Source organism: Procambarus clarkii, chromosome 18 (genome assembly GCF_040958095.1).
Source record: "Procambarus clarkii isolate CNS0578487 chromosome 18, FALCON_Pclarkii_2.0, whole genome shotgun sequence".
In the NCBI taxonomy this organism is placed as follows: Eukaryota; Metazoa; Arthropoda; class Malacostraca; order Decapoda; family Cambaridae; genus Procambarus; species Procambarus clarkii.
The window spans coordinates 17,294,390-17,315,352 of record NC_091167.1 but is presented as its reverse complement, the minus strand read 5'-3'; the positions used below and the strand labels follow the sequence as shown (position 1 = coordinate 17,315,352).

Here is a 20,963-nt window from a genome sequence, read left to right as displayed (position 1 = left end):
TCTCTCTCTCACCTCTCAGGGAGGGAGGCCCCTCTCTCTCTCACCTCTCAGGGAGGGAGGCCCTCTCTCTCACCTCTCAGGGAGGGAGGCCCCTCTCTCTCTCACCTCTCACCTCTACCCAGGATCTGGATGGTTGGGAGGCAGGCGGGTTGAGGTATCAAAGGAAGCCGCTTGGTCCGGCACCTTGCGCACGTCGACGTTCATATAGACTCACTCGGGAGGCCTCAACCACCCCTTCTTGAGGTTCCTAAATGTACTATTCTTTTCCTTGCCCCGTAAATCCCCCCTCCCGCAACCCCTTCTCTTCCATCCACCCGTTCCATTAACAGTAACTGCTTTAATACTCCATCTAATGTCGCTTCTAGAGAAAGAAAATGTAAATGTTATAAGGTCACGTCGACTGATGACCTGCCGGTAGCGCGGCGCTGCAAGGATATACTATGATAAATGTTTTAAATTAATAAATAAAATCAATAAAGCGAAGTAAAAAGTTCACGTACGAGTAATAAAATGTAGAATTTATTACAAGAAGCTCCCCAACTCATGGACTAAAATGATTACTGGCTTTCTTGACAAATAAAGTAAATAAAAATCATTTATATCGTAATAAAATATTGAAGTAAAGATATGGCAGGTGAAATAATCCGAGAGATCCCACTAATGATGAATAAAAATAATGTATATTATCGCTGTAATATTAATAGCAATGGTAAAGTATATAATTATACTAATATAATATATACTAATATAATATTATATATACTATATAGTATATATATATAATAAAGTATATAATATATATGTTATATACTATAATTATTAATATACGTCTACGTTACCAGAGTTAATGGTCAGAATAACGAGACTGGAGGAAGTTTCCTTTACACAAACACATTCGAAGTTCAAATTATCCAAAAAAACGCAAAATTATATAAACAAAAATTCACAACAGATTGTGAAGCCTAATCACACAATCACTAACAATTAAAATCACTACAATGAATTAAATCAATTTTAAAACGCCACACAAACTCTGGTAGAAGACATAATCAATTACACTTAATATTTGTAAGAAAAAATTACCGATTTAAATTAATAATAATTAAATAAAGGTACATTATATTAATTAGTGTACTGACACTAATATGATATTTAATATATTTAATAATTAATGCTACTCATAGGTAGGCCTTAGTGACCCTCTAGAGGTTGGTGGGCCTTGAGTAGAGTCTGGACTGGCTATACAGGAAGAGCAAATCAGCTTCACACAAGTCCACTACGGGATCACCATAGCCCGTGCTGCTTGGAACTTTTTGTTCCAAGTAGCGAATCTTAAACAACAGCTCCACACGCTTAGTGACAACGACGGACCGTGACCGACGGACCGTGACCGACGGACCGTGACCGACGGACCGTGAACGACAGCCGTAACAACGGCCTGTTGAGCGCGGAATGACCACTCGAGAAGTACATTATTTCCAGCTGACTTCTTGGGCGGTGAGGCTTTGTTGGTGGATGACACGAGTGTAGCCGGGGGCTGGTCGGCTGACTCCAGACCTTCAGTACTGTGTGGTGTATCTACCAGCACGCTGTGGCTGGTAGATACGCCACACAGGGTAGATGTGCACAGGGTACCAACACTGGCGAAGTCACCAGTGGAGTCCCACAGGGCTCTGTACTCGGACCTATCCTGTTTTTGATATACGTAAATGATCTCCCGGAGGGTATATAGACTCATTCCCCTCAATGTTTGCTGACTACGCGAAAATTATGAGAAGGATTAGGACAGAGGAGGACAGCTTGAGGCTTCAAGAAGACCTAGACAAGCTGCAGGAATGGTCGAACAAGTGGTTGTTAGAGTTTATCCCAAGCAAATGTAATGTAATGAAGATAGGTGTAGGGAGCAGGAGACCAGATACAAGGTATCATCTGGGAGATGAAATACTTCAAGAGTCAGAGAGAAAGACCTGGGGGTTGATATCACGCCAGACCTGTCCCCTGAAGCTCATATCAAGAGGATAACATCAGCGGCATATGCCAGGTTGGCCAACATAAGAACGACCTTTAGAAACTTGTGTAAGGAATCTTTCAGAACTTTGTATACCACATATGTCCCTGCACCCTGCCCCCCTGGCTCTCCCCCCCTGCCCCCTGCCCCCTGCCCCTGCTCTGCCCCCTGCTTCTCCCCCCCCCCCCCGCTGCCCTTCCCCCTTCCCCCTCCCCCCCTGCCCCCCTGACCCCAGCCTCCCCCCCCCCCAGCCCCGCCCCAGAGGGCCTGGTAATGGCCCTCACTACCCGCCGTCCGCCTCGATAAGCTGTTCTCCTAAAAGTGATAACTGGAGGTCGGCGCCGGCTCTGTATGGCGGGCCTTGCCGGCTGCTGCTGGCCCCAGCCGGCCACCTCCGTCCACGTCCGGAGACAGACGGACAGAAGAACCATTCCTCTGGCCGGGGCTAGAGAGAGACAGGAGGGAGCCGTGTGTAAGAGAACCATTAACGGAAACAAAGAGCAGCGCTGGATGCTCTTGAAGGCGGGTCGGGGATCAAGAGCGGCTGTCACTCTTTAGTTCCTCTTCTGTCCTGTCCCTCCTGTCTGTCCTGGCTACCGAGCTCTGTCCTAAACCCGTCACTCATCCTGTGAGTGGACACACCGCCATAGTGACAGTATTGGGCAGCGCCACTCATCCTGTGAGTGGACACACCGCCATAGTGACAGTATTGGGCAGCGCCACTCATCCTGTGAGTGGACACACCGCCATAGTGACAGTATTGGGCAGCGCCACTCATCCTGTGAGTGGACACACCGCCATAGTGACAGTATTGGGCAGCACCACTCATCCTGTGAGTGGACACACCGCCATAGTGACAGTATTGGGCAGCGCCACTCATCCCGTGAGTGGACACACCGCCATAGTGACAGTATTGGGCAGCACCACTCATCCTGTGAGTGGACACACCGCCATAGTGACAGTATTGGGCAGCACCACTCATCCTGTGAGTGGACACACCCCAACTCTCACACCGGAGACACACATAAACAGGATAACATCAGCGCCATATGAGACGCTGCTAAATATAACAACTTCCTTTAGAAACCTTAACCAGGATTCCTCAAAGAAATATACACAACATATGTTAGACCATTCCTGGAATATGCAGCACCGGCCTGGACTCCGCCTCTTGTGAAGCATAAACTCAAAATTGTAAAAGTACGAATGTTTGCAACAAGACTGGTGCTGGAGCTAAGAGGCTTAAGCTACAAACACAGCCTAATAGACCTAGACCTCACAACACTAGAGGATAGAAGGAACAGAGGAGATATGATCACAACATAGGAGATACTGAGGGAAAGATATCAGGTGGACAAGGATGGCTTCTTCACACTGAGAGAAAGCAGGACAAAAGGACACAGGTGGAAGCCTGAAACACAAATGAACGGAAGGGACGTAATAAAGTAGAGGTAGGCAGTACGGGGAGTTGACCCGTAGACTGCTCCACCACAGCAAGGTGTGGAAGCCACCTCCACACACAACTTTAAGGCTCGATTCGACAAATAATTTGAAAGACAAAATAGATTGAAAGATCAGGGACAAGGCCATTAGGCGGGGTACCAGGAGCTAGACGTCACTTCCCCGTCTCTCTCTCAGTGTGGTCGAGCATAACAGCGCTGTTATACACATGGTGTACACCAGTAAGGGACCAATCACCAGGTGGGCGGCAGGACCCACAAGGGTCAACTACCAGTGTTAAGGTCCAGTTATCCTGTGACTGGTGGACTCCTTCACTGGTGTTCAGGGCGGCCAGTCTACGACCGGCGCCAGGATGGAGCTACCTGGCCCCTGACCCGCTACTCGGACCTTGCTAAACCTATTGGGCTTCCTAGCTCTTGTTCTTTAAGATCCGCTACCTGGAACAAAAAGCTCCAAGCAGCACGGGCTATGGAGCTTCCATAGCCCGTAGGCTTCCTAGGGGTTTAACACAGTCTTTATAGGAGGGGGGGCTGGGGGGTATACTTACCTAGTTGTGCTTTCGGGGGTTGAGCTCTGGCTCTTTGGTCCCGCCTCTCAACTGTCAATCAACTGGTGTACAGGTTCCTGAGCCTATTGGGCTCTATCATATCTACACTTGAAACTGTGTATGGAGTCAGCCTCCACCACATCACTTCCTAATGCATTCCACCTGTTAACTACTCTGACACTGAAAAAGTTCTTTCTAACGTCTCTGTGGCTCATTTGGGCACTCAATTCCCACCTGTATTCACCTATTTGTAATCACCTATTTGTTCTTGCGGGGTTGAGTTCTGCTCTTTCAGTTCTGCTCAAGGGGCACAACTGTGCGTGTTCCCCTTGCGTTACATAGCCTATCTTTTTCTACCCCATCAATTCCTCTGAGAATCTTGTATGTGGTGATCACTTCCCCTCTAACTCTTCTGTCTCCCAGTGACGTGAGGTTTAATTCCCGTAGTCTCTCCTCGTAGCTCATACCTCTCAGTTCGAGTACTAGTCTGGTGGCAATCCTTTGAACCTTTTCCAATTTGGTCTTATGTTTGACTAGATATGGACTCCATGCTGGAGCTGCATACTCCAGGGTTGGTCTGACATATGTGGTATACAAAGTTTTAAAAGATTCTTTTTACATGTTTCTAAAAGGCCGTTCTTATGTTAGCCAACCTGGCATATGCCGCTGAAGTTATCCTCTTGATATGGGCTTCAGGGGACAGGTCTGGCGTGATATCAACCCCCAGGTCTTTCTCTCTCTGACTCTTGAAGTATTTCGTCTCCCATTTATCTATTTCTATTTATTTATATACAAGAAGGTACATTGGGTTGCGAGAGTATTTATTTATTTATTTATGCATATACAAGAATGTACATAAGGAATGTGAGGATACAAATATGGTAATTACAGTCTTGTAAAGCCACTAGCACGCGCAGCGTTTCGGGCATTGGGTTTCATCCCAAATGATACCTTGTATCTGGTCTCCTGCTCCCTATACCTATCTTCATTACATTACATTTGCTTGGGTTAAACTCTAACAACCACTTGTTCGACCATTCCTGCAGCTTGTCCAGGTCTTCTTGAAGCCTCAAGCTGTCCTCCTCTGTCTTAATCCTTCTCATAATTTTGGCGTCGTCAGCAAACATTGAGAGGAATGAGTCTCTACCCTCCGGGAGATCATTTACGTATATCAGAAACAGGATAGGTCCAAGCACAGAGCCCTGTGGGACTCCACTGGTGACTTCACGCCAATCGGAGGTCTCACCCCTCACTGTAACTCTCTGCTTCCTATTGCTTAGGTACTCCCTTATCCACTGGAGCACCTTACCAGCTGCACCTGCCTGTCTCTCCAGCTTATGTACCAGCCTCTTATGCGGTACTGTGTCAAAGGCTTTCCGACAGTCCAAGAAAATGCAGTCCGCCCAGCCCTCTCTTTCTTGCTTAATCTTTGTCACCTGATCGTAGAATTCTATTAAGCCTGTAAGGCAAGATTTACCCTCCCTGAACCCATGTTGGCGATTTGTCATGAAGTCCCTTCTCTCCAGATGTGCTACCAGGTTTTTTCTCACGATCTTCTCCATCACCTTGCACGGTATACAAGTCAAGGACACTGGCCTGTAGTTCAGTGCCTCTTGTCTGTCGCCCTTTTTGTATATTGGGACCACATTCGCCGTCTTCCATATTTCTGGTAGGTCTCCCGTCTCCAGTGACCTACTATACACTATGGAGGTTACCTTGAGGTGCTTCCGGGGCTTAGCGTCCCCGCGGCCCGGTCGTCGACCAGGCCTCCTGGTTGCTGGACGGATCAACCAGGCTGTAGGACGCGGCTGCTCGCAGCCTGACGTATGAGTCACAGCCTGGTTGATCAGGTATCCTTTGGAGGTGCTTATCCAGTTCTCTCTTGAACACTGTGAGGGGTCGACCAGTTATGTCCCTTATGTGTAGTGGAAGCGTGTTGAACAGTCTCGGGCCTCTGATGTTGATAGTTCTCTCTTGAACACTGTGAGGGGGTCGGCCAGTTATGCTCCTTATGTGTAGTGGAAGCGTGTTGAACAGTCTCGGGCCTCTGATGTTGATAGTTCTCTCTTGAACACTGTGAGGGGTCGGCCAGTTATGTCCCTTATGTGTAGTGGAAGCGTGTTGAACAGTCTCGGGCCTCTGGTGTTGATAGTTCTCTCTTGAACACTGTGAGGGGTCGGCCAGTTATGTCCCTTATGTGTAGCGGAAGCGTGTTGAACAGTCTCGGGCCTCTGATGTTGATAGTTCTCTCTTGAACACTGTGAGGGGTCGGCCAGTTATGTTCCTTATGTGTAGTGGAAGCGTGTTGAACAGTCTCGGACCTGTGATGTTGATAGGGTTCTCTCTCAGAGTACCTGTTGCACATCTGCTTTTCAACGGGGGTATTCTGCACATCCTGCCATGTCTTCTGGTCTCATGTGGTGTTATTTCTGTGTGCAGGTTTGGGACCAGCTCCTCAATTATTTTCCACGTGTAAATTATTATGTATCTCTCCCGCCTGCGCTCAAGGGAGTACAGATTTAGGCTCTTTAGTCGGTCCAGTAATTTAGATGTTTTACTGAGTGGATTCTAGCAGTAAAGGATCTCTGCAAACAAAGTGCCTCTGCACATTCTTTCAATACCCATGGTGAGATTCCGTCTGGACCAACAGCCTTTCTCACGTCCAGATCCAACAGGTGTCTCTTGACCTCATCTCTTGTAATTTCGAACCCTTCTAAGGCCGCCTGGTTTACCTCCCTTTCTCCTAGCACAGTGACCTCACCTTGTTCTGTTGTGAAGACCTCCAGGAACCTCTTGTTGAGTTCTTCACACACCTCTTTGTCATTCTCTGTGTGCCTGTCCTCATCCGTTCTAAGTTTCATCACCTGTTCCTTCACTGTTGTCTTCCTCTTGATGTGACTGTGGAATAGCTTTGGTTCGGTCTTGGCTTTATTAGCTATATCATTTTCATACCTTTTCTCAGCTGCTCTTCTCACACTAACATACTCGTTCCTGGTTCTCTGGTATCTATCTCTCTCTACTTTCTGGTGTTCTGTTATTATGGAAGTTCCTCCATGCCCTTTTGTTCAGCTCCTTTGCTTTCATACATTCCCTATTAAACCATGTATTCTTCTTTTGCTTCTCGGTTTTTCCTGTCGGGCTGGGACAAACCTGCTTACAGCCTCCTGATACTTTTGGGTGACATAGTCCATCATGTCTTGTACGGACTTGGTTCTGAGTTCTGTGTCGCATGGTATATCCCTTAGGAATTTTCTCATCTCATAATTTCCCTTTTTACGCCAGCCCTTTGTTTCCCAGTTCTTTTTGGGGGAGATAATTACTAGTTCAACCAGGTACTTAAAGCTCAATACACTATGGTCACTTATTCCCATGGGGGCTTCCAACTTAACTTCCCTTATATCCGACTCATTTAGGGTAAATATCAGATCAAGCAAGGCTGGTTCATCCTCTCCTCTCATTTTTGTCGGTCCCATGACGGGTTGACTTAGAAAGATTCTTGTTACCACATCCAGCAGCTTAGCTCTCCATGTGTCTGGGCCTCCATGTGGGTCTCTGTTCTCCCAATCTATCTTCCCATGGTTGAAGTCTCTCATGATTAGTAGTCTGGATCTGTTCCTGCTGGCCACAGAAGCTGCTCTCTCTATTATGTTAATGGTGGCCATATTGTTTCTATCATATTCCTGTCTGGGTCTTCTGTCGTTCAGTGGGGAGTTATACATGACTACGACTATAATTTTTTGTCCTCTAGTTGTTATGGTGCCTGGTATGTAGTCACTGAAACCTTCCCAGCCCTGAATTACCATCTCTTCAAAACTCCAGCCTTTCTTATCAGCAAAGTTACACCACCACCTCCTTCTCTCTCTTTCCTCACTACACAGTAGTCCTGAAGAAACACTGCATTAGTTATGGTTTTCGTTAGCTTTGTATCTTTGAGTGCTATTATGTCTGGGTTTTTTCCTGGTACTCATTCTAAAAGTTCACTTGTTTTATGTGGTATAGAAAGTTCTTAATGATTCCTTACACAAGTTTCTGAAGACTAGTTCTGATGTTAGCCAGCCTCGCATATGCCGCAGATGTTATTCTTTTGATGTGGGCTTCAGGAGACAGGTTTGGCGTGATATTAACTCACAGATCTTTCTCTCTGTCCGTTTCATGAAGGACTTCATCTCCCATTCTGTATCCTATATCTGGCCTTTTCTTTCCTCTACCTAGTTTCAGTACTTTACATTTACTCGAGTTGAACTTTAGTAACCATTTATTGGACCATTCATTCAGTTTATCTAGGTCATCTTGTAGCCTCCTACTATCTTCCTGTTTTAATCCTCATCATAATTTTTGCATCATCAGCAAACAATGAGAAGAATGTTTCTATACCCTCTGTGAGATCAATTACATATATCAAGAACAGTATAGGTCCAAAGACTGACCCCTGCGGGACTCCACTGGTGACGCCTGGTGTTTGTAGGGGGAGTGAGACACAGTGACCATAGTGAGACACAGTGACCATAGTGAGACACAGTGACCATAGTGAGACACAGTGACCATAGTGAGACACAGTGACCATAGTGACACAGTGGTGTGTTGACAGGGGTGGGCAGCTGTGCAGGGTGAGAGTGTACACAACAACGGCTGATCTTCCCTTACTCTACTGTTTAGTGACGTTCTGCGTCTAGTGTTTTGCCCTCTAACTTTCCCCCTTACTAAGTCGACTAGCAAAACAATCACAGAGATTGATATTGGCTCTACGTCTTGTGCTCTCAAACTATGGTGTTGCGTGCAGAGCCGTTCGTTACAGGGGTTCGTGCCCCGGCTGACAGAATGCGCTCACACTCAATATTGCAGTCTGTTCTTAACAAGATGTATCTGCTTCATTACTTCCGCCAACCAAGTTAATTATCACGGCTGTGCTGCAGGAACTTGAAGAACAGCGCGACCCTTCATCACCAGGGCAAGGAGCGATCTTCCCTTCATTACTGGAGATTATATAGAGAACACTGCACCCCCGCGACCCCCACGACCCCCGCCCACACCCCTACACCCCCGCCCCCCCCCCCCCCCCCCACGACCCCCGCCCACACCCCCACTATGTTAGGCCGCACTAACACTGCCTCCCCGATCCTAATCTGCCTCCTTCTCACCCCCTCCATCTGACCTTCCTGTGTTTAAACGACGTTATCTGCGCTCTTCATCTATGTGTGTTTCATGACCTTATCAGCGGCTACGATCCCCAACACCCAGGGTTCGAATCTCCGTTCTATTTACCCGTGCTAGCATGGGGTCACGCCTCCATGGATTGATTCTGGGGCACGAACCTGGAGATGCAATCTCCCGCTCGAAATATGGCCAGTGAGTTACTTTATTTATCGCGTGTATTTTACAGTCACTTGTTAACGCGTTCAAAAGCCAGGCCGTTAGTTAAGGCGGAGATCACTTTAAACGAACATCGCCTTAAGCGGAGATTGCTTGAAGCGGAGATTGCTATAAGCGGAGATGGGTTTAAACGGAGATTGCTTGAAGCGGAGATTGCTATAAGCGGAGATTACTTTAAGCGGAGATTGGTTGAAGCGGAGATTAGTTTAAGCGGAGATTAGTTTAAGCGGAGATTGCTTGAAGCGGAGATTACTTTAAGCGGAGATTGGTTGAAGCGGAGATTCCTTAAAGCGGAGATTGTTTGAAGCGGAGATTAGTTTAAGCGGAGATTGCTTGAAGTGGAGATTGCTTGAAGCGGAGATTACTTTAAGCGGAGATGGGTTTAAGCGCTGGATGCTTAGAGATGAATCTGGTTCATCACTGACACCATTCTTGAGTGATCTCCAGGTGTTGACGGAGATGGTGGCAGCGCCAGCCTCCGTCTTCACATCTGGCGCCCACTGTCAGGTGTGTGTGGGCCAGGTGTGTAGGGCAGGTGTATGGGGCAGGTGTGTGGGCCAGGTGTGTAGGGCAGGTGTATGGGGCAGGTGTGTGTGGCCAGGTGTGTGACGCAGGTGTGTGGGCCAGGTGTGTGACGCAGGTGTGTGGGCCAGGTGTGTGACGCAGGTGTGTGGGCCAGGTGTGTGACGCAGGTGTGTAGGGCAGGTGTATGGGGCAGGTGTGTGTGGCCAGGTGTGTGACGCAGGTGTGTGGGACAGGTGTGTGGGGCGAGGAAGGACCCACCCACACACATGGGGAAGTGAGCACGGAGACACACAGAGATAAAGAGCCAATTCATCTGGTGATGATGCTCATACTATGGGGGCCCACCACAGTGTCCTGGAGGCCCACCACAGTGTCCTGGGGGCCCACCACAGTGTCCTGGGGGCCCACCACAGTGTCCTGGGGGCCCACCACAGTGTCCTGGGGGCCCACCACACTGTAGACAGTGTCCTGGGGCCCACCACACTGTAGACAGTGTCCTGGGGGCCCACCACAGTGTCCTGGGGCCCTCCACCAGCCACTACACTGAACATTATAGATATAAACCCGTTGCCACACTCCAGAAAGATACCTTGCTGGCGTGTGTACACAGCAGACGCGCTGCCTGCAGGGAACCGGTCCGCATCCATCAGAGTGGACGCGTACTGAATCACCGTAGCCATGATCACTGTAACACCCCGGGTTCGAAACCCTGCCGAGTCACTTGTTTGCTCGATGACACGAACAAAATCGCTGATAGGTCCCGGAGTTCGAGGTTTCGGGACCAAGTCCTTTATGGTGATTCACAAGGTTAACAAGGGTCAAATGTTTATTAGGCAGCGACGTCACTAACAGGTCCCTTGGTCAAAGGATTTTTGGGGCGAGTGGGTGGTTTTTGGCCCGGCCGAGGACGTGGTCGTGGTTCCAAGTGTCTCGGGCAAAGATTTGAATGGAAAATGTGGAAAAGATCAGACAATTGGTGTCTTGGTTCACCTTCTGTGAGAAGCCTTACTGGGACGAGGATGATGACACATTTCTCTCTCTCTCTCCCTCCCTTCTCCCTCCCACTAGCTCCCCCTCCCTTCTCCCTCCCACTAGCTCCCCCTACCTCCCTCTTGTTTACCCCCACCTCCCTCCCTCCCCCTGCTCCAGCACCCACAACCCCCCTCCCTTCCCTTCCATTTTGTCTGTTTCTCCTTCCTTACTGCTGCCTTTCTCTTTATTGATATCTCCTGTGTCCTTCAGTCTCTCCCACACACTGTCTGCCCTCCCTCTCTCCCTCCCACATTCTCCCTCTCCCTCACTACCACCTCCCTCCTTGCTATCATTCCCTCCATCTCTATCACCCTCCCACCCCTCCCTCCTACTCTCTCTCTCTCTCTGCCACCAAATTCCTCTCTTTTACACTTTTTTTGGGGGGTGGGGGGGGGGAAGAGGAAGGAGAGACATAGGTGAAGGGAAGTATAGAAGTGGGAAATACAGTGAGAGGTCTGGCAGCAGGCGGCGGGCTGTCCGCCTTGCTGACACCATGTGTGGGTGTTGGCAGCTAAGCTAAGCTGGCTCCCTCTTGTCAGGGAGCTGTGAGTGTGTGAGAGGTTCTTCACATGTGTACAACCATATATGGATGTCCATAGATGAATACTGTGTAGCATTCATATATACACACTCCGACCCACGCCCCCCTTCACCAACCCACGCCCCACTCACCAACCCCCGCCCCCCCTCACCAACCCACGCCCCCTCACCAACCCACGCCCCACTCACCAACCCACGCCCCCTCACCAACCCACGCCCCACTCACCAACCCCCGCCCCCCCTCACCAACCCACGCCCCCCCCATCCCCCTCACCAACCCCCGCCCCCTCACCAACCCACGCCCCCTCCATCCCCCTCACCAACCCACGCCCCCTCCATCCCCCTCACCAACCCACGCCCCCCCCATCCCCCTCACCAACCCACGCCCCCCTCACCAACCCCCGCCCCCCCTCACCAACCCACGCCCCCCCCATCCCCCTCACCAACCCACGCCCCACTCACCAACCCCCGCCCCCCCTCACCAACCCACGCCCCCCATCCCTCCCACTCGTCAGTTGTTCATAGTTTACAAACATGATTTCATTGGCTGAGAAAAAAGTTTCAGTGTTGACGGGAGCGGAGGGAGGCGCGGCGCCGCTCAGCCAACACCCACTAAATAATTACAGTGTAGCCGGGATAAGAGGGTCAACACCAGGCAGCCGGCCAATACTGTGGCTCTGGGTCGAGGCTCTCAGGGTCGGGGCTCTCAGGGTCGAGGCTCTCAGGGTCGGGGCTCTCAGGGTCGGGGCTCTCAGGGTCGGGGCTCTCAGGGTCGGGGCTCCCTGGCAATGTTGGCATTGATAAACAGTGTAAAGGAGTACCCGACAGACGCGAAACAAAGGGGTGTGTGAAGGAGTTGGGATATGAGGACCCCCACCCCGCTCCTGTGCCAGGTAAGTCCACTACGGCTCACCATAGCCCGTGCTACTTGCCCCGCTCCTGTGCCAGGTAAGTCCACTACGGGCTCACCATAGCCCGTGCTACTTGCCCCGCTCCTGTGCCAGGTAAGTCCACTACGGGTTCACCATAGCCCGTGCTACTTGCCCCGCTCCTGTGCCAGGTAAGTCCACTACGGCTCACCATAGCCCGTGCTACTTGCCCCGCTCCTGTGCCAGGTAAGTCCACTACGGGCTCACCATAGCCCGTGCTACTTGCCCCGCTCCTGTGCCAGGTAAGTCCACTACGGCTCACCATAGCCCGTGCTACTTGCCCCGCTCCTGTGCCAGGTAAGTCCACTACGGCTCACCATAGCCCGTGCTACTTGCCCCGCTCCTGTGCCAGGTAAGTCCACTACGGGTTCACCATAGCCCGTGCTACTTGCCCCGCTCCTGTGCCAGGTAAGTCCACTACGGCTCACCATAGCCCGTGCTACTTGCCCCGCTCCTGTGCCAGGTAAGTCCACTACGGGCTCACCATAGCCCGTGCTACTTGCCCCGCTCCTGTGCCAGGTAAGTCCACTACGGGCTCACCATAGCCCGTGCTACTTACCCCGCTCCTGTGCCAGGTAAGTCCACTACGGGCTCACCATAGCCCGTGCTACTTACCCCGCTCCTGTGCCAGGTAAGTCCACCACGGGCTCACCATAGCCCGTGCTACTTGGAACCTTTTATTCCCAGTAGCTGAATCTTAAACAAGAAGATGGTCCAAGGAGCAATACTGGACAATTGCACTTGCCGCCTGCACCGAAGGTCAACTTAAAAGTAACGTACGAAAACATAGGGATAACATATGACAATTTAGGGATAACGTATGGCAATTTAGGGATAACGTATGGCAACTTAGGGATAACATGCCAACTTAGGGATAACATATGGCAACTTAGGAATGACGTATGGCAACTTAGGAATGACGTATGGCAACTTAGGGATAACATATGCCAACTTAGGGATAACATATGGTAACTTAGGAATGACGTATGGCAACTTAGTGATAACATATGCCAACTTAGGGATAACATATGGAAACTTAGGAATGACGTACGGCAACTTAGGGATAATATATGACAACTTAGGGATAACATATGGTAACTTAGGAATGATGTATGGCAACTTAGGGATAACATATGGCAACTTAGGAATAACGTATGGCAACTTAGGAATAACGTATGGCAACTTAGGAATAACGTATGGCAACTTAGGAATAACGTATGGCAACTTAGGAATAACGTATGGCAACTTAGGAATAACGTATGGCAACTTAGGAAAATCGTATGGCAACTTAGGAATAGCGTATGGCAACTTAGGAATAGCGTATGGCAACTTAGGAATAACGTATGGCAACTTATTTATAACATATGGCAACTTAGGAATAACGTATGCCAACTTATTTATAACATATGGCAACTTAGAAATGACGTATGGCAACTTAGGAATAACGTATGGCAACTTATTTATAACATATGGCAACTTAGGAATAACGTATGGCAACTTAGGAATAATGTATGGCAACTTAAGGATAACGTATGACAACTTAGGAATGACGTATCGCAACTTAGGAATGAAGTGTGGCAACTTGGGGATAATGTATGGCAACCTAAGGAACATATGGCACCTTACGAATAACATGTGGCAACTTAAAAATGACGTGTGGCAACTTGGGGATAACGTATGGCAACTTGGGGATAACGTATGGCAACTTAGGGATAACGTATGGCAACTTAGGGATAACGTATGACAACTTAGGGATAACGTATGGCAACTTATTTATAACATATGGCAACTTAGGAATAACTTATGACAACTTAGGGATAGTATATGACAACTTAGGGATAACATATGGTAACTTAGGAATGATGTATGGCAACTTTGGGATAACATATGGCAACTTGGGAATAACGTATGGCAACTTAGGAATAACGTATGGCAACTTAGGAATAACGAATGGCAACTTAGGAATAGCGCATGGCAACTTAGGAATAACGTATGGCAACTTATTTATAACATATGGCAACTTAGGAATAACGTATGCCAACTTATTTATAACATATGGCAACTTAGAAATGACGTATGGCAACTTAGGAATAACGTATGGCAACTTAGGAATAATGTATGGCAACTTAGGAATAATGTATGGCAACTTAAGGATAACGTATGACAACTTAGGAATGACGTATCGCAACTTAGGAATGAAGTGTGGCAATTTGGGGATAATGTATGGCAACCTAAGGAGCATATGGCACCTTAGGAATAACATGTGGCAACTTAAAAATGACGTATGGCAACTTGGGGATAACGTATGGCAACTTAAGGATAACGTATGGCAACTTGGGGATAATATATGTCAACTTAAAAATTATGTATTGCATCCTAGGGATAACGTATGGCAACTTAGGGATAACATATGACAACTGTGATGTGTGTGTGTGTGTGTGAAAAAAAATAATAGTAGTGACAGTTGAGAGGCGGGCCGAAAGAGTAGAGCTCAACCCCCGCAAGCACAACCAGGTGAACACAAGTGAACACAACCAGGTGAACACAAGTGAACACAACTAGGTGAACACAAGTGAACACAACTAGGTGAACACATTCGTCCACATTAACTCCTATCAATACTTCAATATTTGTTCTCTCAGTTAATCAGTAAAGTGTAAGTAACTTACTGCCCTTAAGGCAGTAAGTTCTCTTAAGTTCACTTGACGGCCACAACCACAACTTTGTACACATATTACAACACAAGTTGTAATTGACTTACTGTGATGGCCATGGCGACAGGGGAGGAGTCGTTCACGGTTGCTTAGTTCCAGGCAGCACGGGCTATGGTGATCCCGTAGAATATTGTATGATCATTAACTACTTCCACAACTTCACTAGTTAACACTAAATCAACCACAAACTATTCACTGCTCACAAGAGTATCGGAGACGTCGTGATCAATACCCGGACACAGTTAAGACACTACTAACTGCTCAAGGAGGAGCCCCAGCTTGTCCCCTCCACCACCGGCTAGTTACCCTACACCTGCGTGACCTCTCACGGAACCACACACAACACACACCTGCTCACGGCTCCTATAACATGTCCACACACCCGCTACCACATGTGTACATCTGTATATATTATGTGTACTCTATTATTCTAATATTTAGAATTGGTAAATAATCTTTGCGTTTCAGACAAGGCCTTAATCCTAATATTTCCTTGGAATACGACCCGCCTAATCGTTTAACAACCAGGTATACCCATTCACTGCTGGGTGAACAGAGGCTACAGTTAAGGATTGGTGCCCAGTCAATCCTCCCCGGCCTGGGATACGTACCCAGGGTAAATTAATAATCCTCCAAAGGTTGACGAGCCTAATTCTAGTGTTTCTAAATTTAAATCTTTTAGTCGTGGTCACGAGGTTAAAGTTGACTTAGGGTTAAATAAGTCTGGGGAGGGGGTCAACGCTCCCCCCCCCCCCCTTCACGTCTGGGGAGGGGGTCAACGCCCCCTACCCAGCACAACCTATCATCGGAGCCGGGATAGAACTGTGACGTCACCAAAGTTGTGTTTACTATACTTTTTAAAACCCAAAATGTTATCTCATATTTTGGTTAGATTAAATTAAAACAGATTATATTTACATTGGGTTCACTTGAAGAGTAGAGAAGACTTAAAACTCTTAGACTCTTGTAGAACGCCTCGAGGGAGGTGGAGTCGGCAGAGTTTGTTTACATTGGTGTGGCGGAACTGAGCCGATGGTTCTGTTCCGGCAGTCACGGGCGGGCGGCCGTTTTCCTGTTCTGGACAGAGGTCTACGGTGAAATTAAACCATACCGAACCGTTTCTTTCCCGCCTGGGAATCGAACCCACTCAAGAGGAAGGCTAACAGGCACCTCCAAGCGTGATTTACGACAGTCTGCGGGCAGCGGCGTTTAGCAGCCTGGTTGATCGGTGTTAACCAGATGGCCTGGTGAGAGGCGCTCCTGTGTGGCGTCTCTCTCTCTCTCTCTCTCTCACACACACACACACACACACACACACACACACACACACACACACACACACACACACACACACACACACACACACACACACACACGCACGCACGCACGCACACACACACACACACACACACACACACACACACACACACACATACACACACACACACACACACGCACACACACACACACACACACACACACACACACACACACACACACACACACACACACACACACACACACACACACACACACATCTGATATACATTGATCATTCGGGTCTCGATTTTATTTAGTGATTATTTCAACTGGGTTACCCGGCCATCCCGTCCCTACTCGCTTAACCGATGTTATTAATCTGACGCGGCCGTTTACGCTCACTGTTCGGACGACCAAACTGGCTTTTATGTTCGGCTCGTGTGAGTAACTTGATTAGAACTTAAGCCACTTGATTTAAAGTTGGGTCTAAGTACCTCAGAGCGTCTTTAACCGCTGGAGACTGGGCCAAGTTGTTCATTGTTCATGTTGGAACAAGATCGGAAATGCTTTATAACGACGGGGTCCTGGTTCGGTTAATCCTGGTTCGGTTAGTGAAGACTTTTGTCTCCAGCTTCTTGAGGCGTTGTTATCCGTTGGCCACTGTAGGGTTATTAAGGCCTATCAACCTCTGGAGGGTTATTAAAGCACCGTTGGTGGCGGTGTTGGAGAGAACGCACCGTTGGTCTACTTGTGATCAGTCCAACATAACTACTCTCTTGTCTGATAACACTGATTTAATAAGAAAAAACTTTAACAAGGTCCCAGATGATTTCAATTTAAACTATGGATTTATATTTACTTACACACACACACACACACACACACACACACACACACACACACACACACACACACACACACACACACACACACACACACACACACACAGGGGGCCTGGTAGCCTGGTAGATAGCGCGCAGGTCTCGTAATTCTGTAGGGCGGTTCGATTCCCGCACCAGGCAGAAACAAATGGGCAAAGTTTCTTTCACCCTGAATGCCCCTGTTACCTAGCAGTGAATAGGTACCTGGGTGTTAGTCAGCTGTCACGGGTTGCTTCCTGGGGTGTGTGTGGTGTGAAAAAAAGTAGTTAGTAAACAGTTGATTGACAGTTGAGAGGCGGGCCGAAAGAGCAAAGCTCAACCCCCGAAAACACAACTAGGTGAATACAACTAGGTGAATACACACACACACTCACACACACACACAAGGAACTATGGGTAAGGAACTACCTAACAGGAAGGAGTCAAAGAGTTACGGTAAGGGGCGAGAAGTCGGACTGGCGAACAGTAACAAGTGGAGTACCTCAAGGATCGTGTTACGGACCCGAATCCAGCGTCCGAGCCTGGAGCAGTGACGACCACGCCATCTGTGGGTCAGCTCCCGAAACCCCCTCCAAATGGAAGACGACACCTGGTGAGGACGAGGTGTACTGGCCACAAGGGCTAGTTTCCAGTCCTGATTAGCTCGTAACACAGCCGCTGCTGACCTCTGGTGAGGTGGAGCTCAGACAGCAACGCCATCTATGGAATGGATACGTCGGGCGTTTGTGTCTAAGCCTGTAAGTGAGGTGCTTTAGAGTGTCCCTGTTACTGATGACGTGTCTGATTACAGAGTCGACCTGGGACTGCTGTAATGGAAGTTGGATCAGTCTACCCAAGGCAGTCGTCTCGTCTCCAAGTGTTTGCTGCAGCAGCTGTGAGTCGCCCCCGGGATGAACACTGTGGTGTTACCCTGCCTGTGAAGAGGCAGTTGAGGAATTGTAGTACCTGGGAGTGACTGGTGGAGACGCTTAACCACTGGGGTGTTGTGGCAAGGAGAGTGGTCTGTGCGATCACACGAGGCTCCTGACTAGGGATCGCTACCCTAGTATCGGTCGTGGAGTGGCCTAACCAGCGCTGCTGTTTGGAACCTGCCAGCTACCGGCTGGACTTGTGGTTGATGGCCTCCACGACGGTGCCCCCAGTGGAACTGTGATTTGGCTGCCCCGTGGCCAGGGTAGACTCAGAGAATCGAAGGATTCGTCGTGAGGCCACAAGAGGACCAGGACCTTAGCATCGTCGAGCACCGTGGAACACTCCGCGTCTTCAAAAGAAGACTACTTAGTTGATAATAGTGTTAATACCCCTCCCCTGTGTAACCTTTTATATATTAGTTATTGGTGGCGGTAATTATATTCTTAAGTTTTTGACTTTATTTCCCTTCCCCTTTTATTTTACTTGCGTTACGGATCGCACCCCTTGAAAGCCACTACTGGCTTGGGGCCGGATACCCTTCCTCTAACAACATCAGAGTAAGAACCCGGTTGCGACCCGAGAGGGCCGTAACAGATCGGTGCTGGGACCAATTCTATTTCTAATATATGTTAACGACATGTTTACAGAAGTAGAGTCCAACATGTCGATGTTTGCGGATGACGCAAAGTTGATGAGAAGAGTTGTGACAGATGAGGATTGTAGGATCCTCCAAGATGACCTGAACAGGTTGCAGAGATGGTCAGAGAAATGGCTCCTGGAGTTCAACACGAGCAAATGTAAAGTTATGGAAATGGGACTAGGAGATAGGAGACCAAAGGGACAGTACACAATGAAGGGGAACAGCCTACCTGTAACGACGCGTGAAAGAGACCTGGGTGTGGACGTAACACGTAATCTATCTCCTGAGGCACATATAAATAGGATAACGACAGCAGTGTACTCTACACTGGCAAAAGTTAGAACATCATTCAGAAACCTAAGTAAGGAGGCATTTAGGGCGCTTTACACTGCCTACGTGAGGCCAGTCTTAGAGTATGCCGCCCCATCATTGAATCCCCATCTGAAGAAGCATATAATGAAACTGGAAAAGGTTCAGAGGTTTGCAACGAGACTCGTCCCAGAGCTACGAGGGATGGGGTATGAGGAGCGCCTGAGGGAACTGTGCCTTACGACACTAGAAAGAAGGAGGGAGAGGGGGGACATGATAGGAACGTATAAGATACTCAGAGGGATTGACAGAGTGGACATAGGCGAAATGTTCACACGTAATAGTAACAGAACGAGGGGACATGGATGGAAGCTGGAAACTCAGATGAGTCACAGAGATGTTAGGAAGTTTTCTTTTATCGTGAGAGTAGTGGGGAAATGGAATGCACTTCAGGAACAGGTTGTGGAAGCAAATACTATTACTAATTTTACAACCAGGTATGATAGGGAAATGGGACAGGAGTCATTGCTGTAAACAACCGATGGCTGGAAAGGCGGGATCCAAGAGTCAATGCTCGATCCTGCAGACACCTCTAGAAGAGTACCACTAGGAGAGTACCACTAGAAGAGTACCACTAGGAGAGTACCACTAGAAGAGTACCACTAGAAGAGTACCACTAGAAGAGTACCACTAGGAGAGTACACACACCAGGAAGTACTGCAGGAGATGAAAGATAAGAGGGAGTCTGGACCCAAGAAGCGTGACTGGACACTTACTCTCCATTATAATCCATGCTACTGTATTTGGTCTTTTATATTGTGTTAGTTCTTCCATACTTGGTAGTGATTGATTCTTCGATTATCGCCGCGTTCATCTGTTGAGATAAAGTTAAGGAATGTTTTCACTCCCTCACAAACTCCTTGATTAACGCCATCAATCTCAACCATTCTTAGGTGTAAATATACATACAGGGGTACCAACACGTGTACAGGGGTACCAACACATGTACAGGGTACCAACACGTGTACAGGGTACCAACACGTGTACAGGGTACCAACACGTGTACAGGGTACCAACACATGTACAGGGTACCAACACGTGTACAGGGGTACCAACACGTGTACAGGGTACCAACACATGCACAGGGTACCAACACATGTACAGGGGTACCAACACGTGTACAGGGGTACCAACACATGCACAGGGTACCAACACATGCACAGAGTACCAACACATGTGCAGGGTACCAACACATGTACAGGGGTACCAACACGTGTACAGGGTACCAACACATGCACAGGGTACCAACACATGTACAGGGGTACCAACACGTGTACAGGGGTACCAACACATGTACAGGGGTACCAACACATGCACAGGGGTACCAACACATGCACAGGGTACCAACACTTGCACAGGGTACCAACACATGCACAGGGGTACCAACACATGCACAGGGGTACCAACACATGCACAGGGGTCCCAACACATGCACAGGGTACCAACACATGCACAGGGTACCAACACTTGCACAGGGTACCAACATATGTACAGGGTACCAACACATGTACAGGGTACCAACACATGCACAGGGTACCAACACATGCACAGGGTACCAACACATGCACAGGGTACCAACACATGCACAGAGTACCAACACATGTGCAGGGTACCAACACATGTACAGGGGTACCAACACATGTACAGGGGTACCAACACACACACAGGGTACCAACACGCAAAGAATTCATGTAAAAAATTCTCAAAGGAATTGACAGAGTTGAAAAAGACAAGATATTCAACACTGGTGGGACACGAACAAGGGGACACAGGTG

The 20,963-nt window shown here is 48.5% G+C and overlaps 2 protein-coding genes across 2 annotated transcripts in view; both read right to left on the bottom strand.

Moving 5' to 3' along the window:
• LOC138365973 (uncharacterized) overlaps nt 1–12,281 on the bottom strand; it is a 33,623-nt gene extending 21,342 nt beyond the window's left edge. The window contains exon 1 of the mRNA XM_069326688.1: nt 12,154–12,281. Coding sequence (XP_069182789.1) covers nt 12,154–12,281 — 128 coding nt within the window. The remainder of the gene's footprint in view (nt 1–12,153) is intronic.
• A 980-nt stretch (nt 12,282–13,261) lies between these two features.
• Nucleotides 13,262–14,026, bottom strand: LOC138365972 (cuticle protein 16.5-like). Its single transcript, XM_069326687.1, has one exon. It carries the CDS (start codon nt 14,024–14,026, stop codon nt 13,262–13,264), a length of 765 nt encoding a protein of 254 aa, XP_069182788.1.
• Nucleotides 14,027–20,963: the final 6,937 nt, after the last annotated feature.

Excerpts from the sequence above, each read along its gene's own strand:
- LOC138365972 (XM_069326687.1), bottom strand. The coding sequence starts at position 14,026 with ATGTTCCTTAGGTTGCCATACATTATCCCCAAGTTGCCACACTTCATT.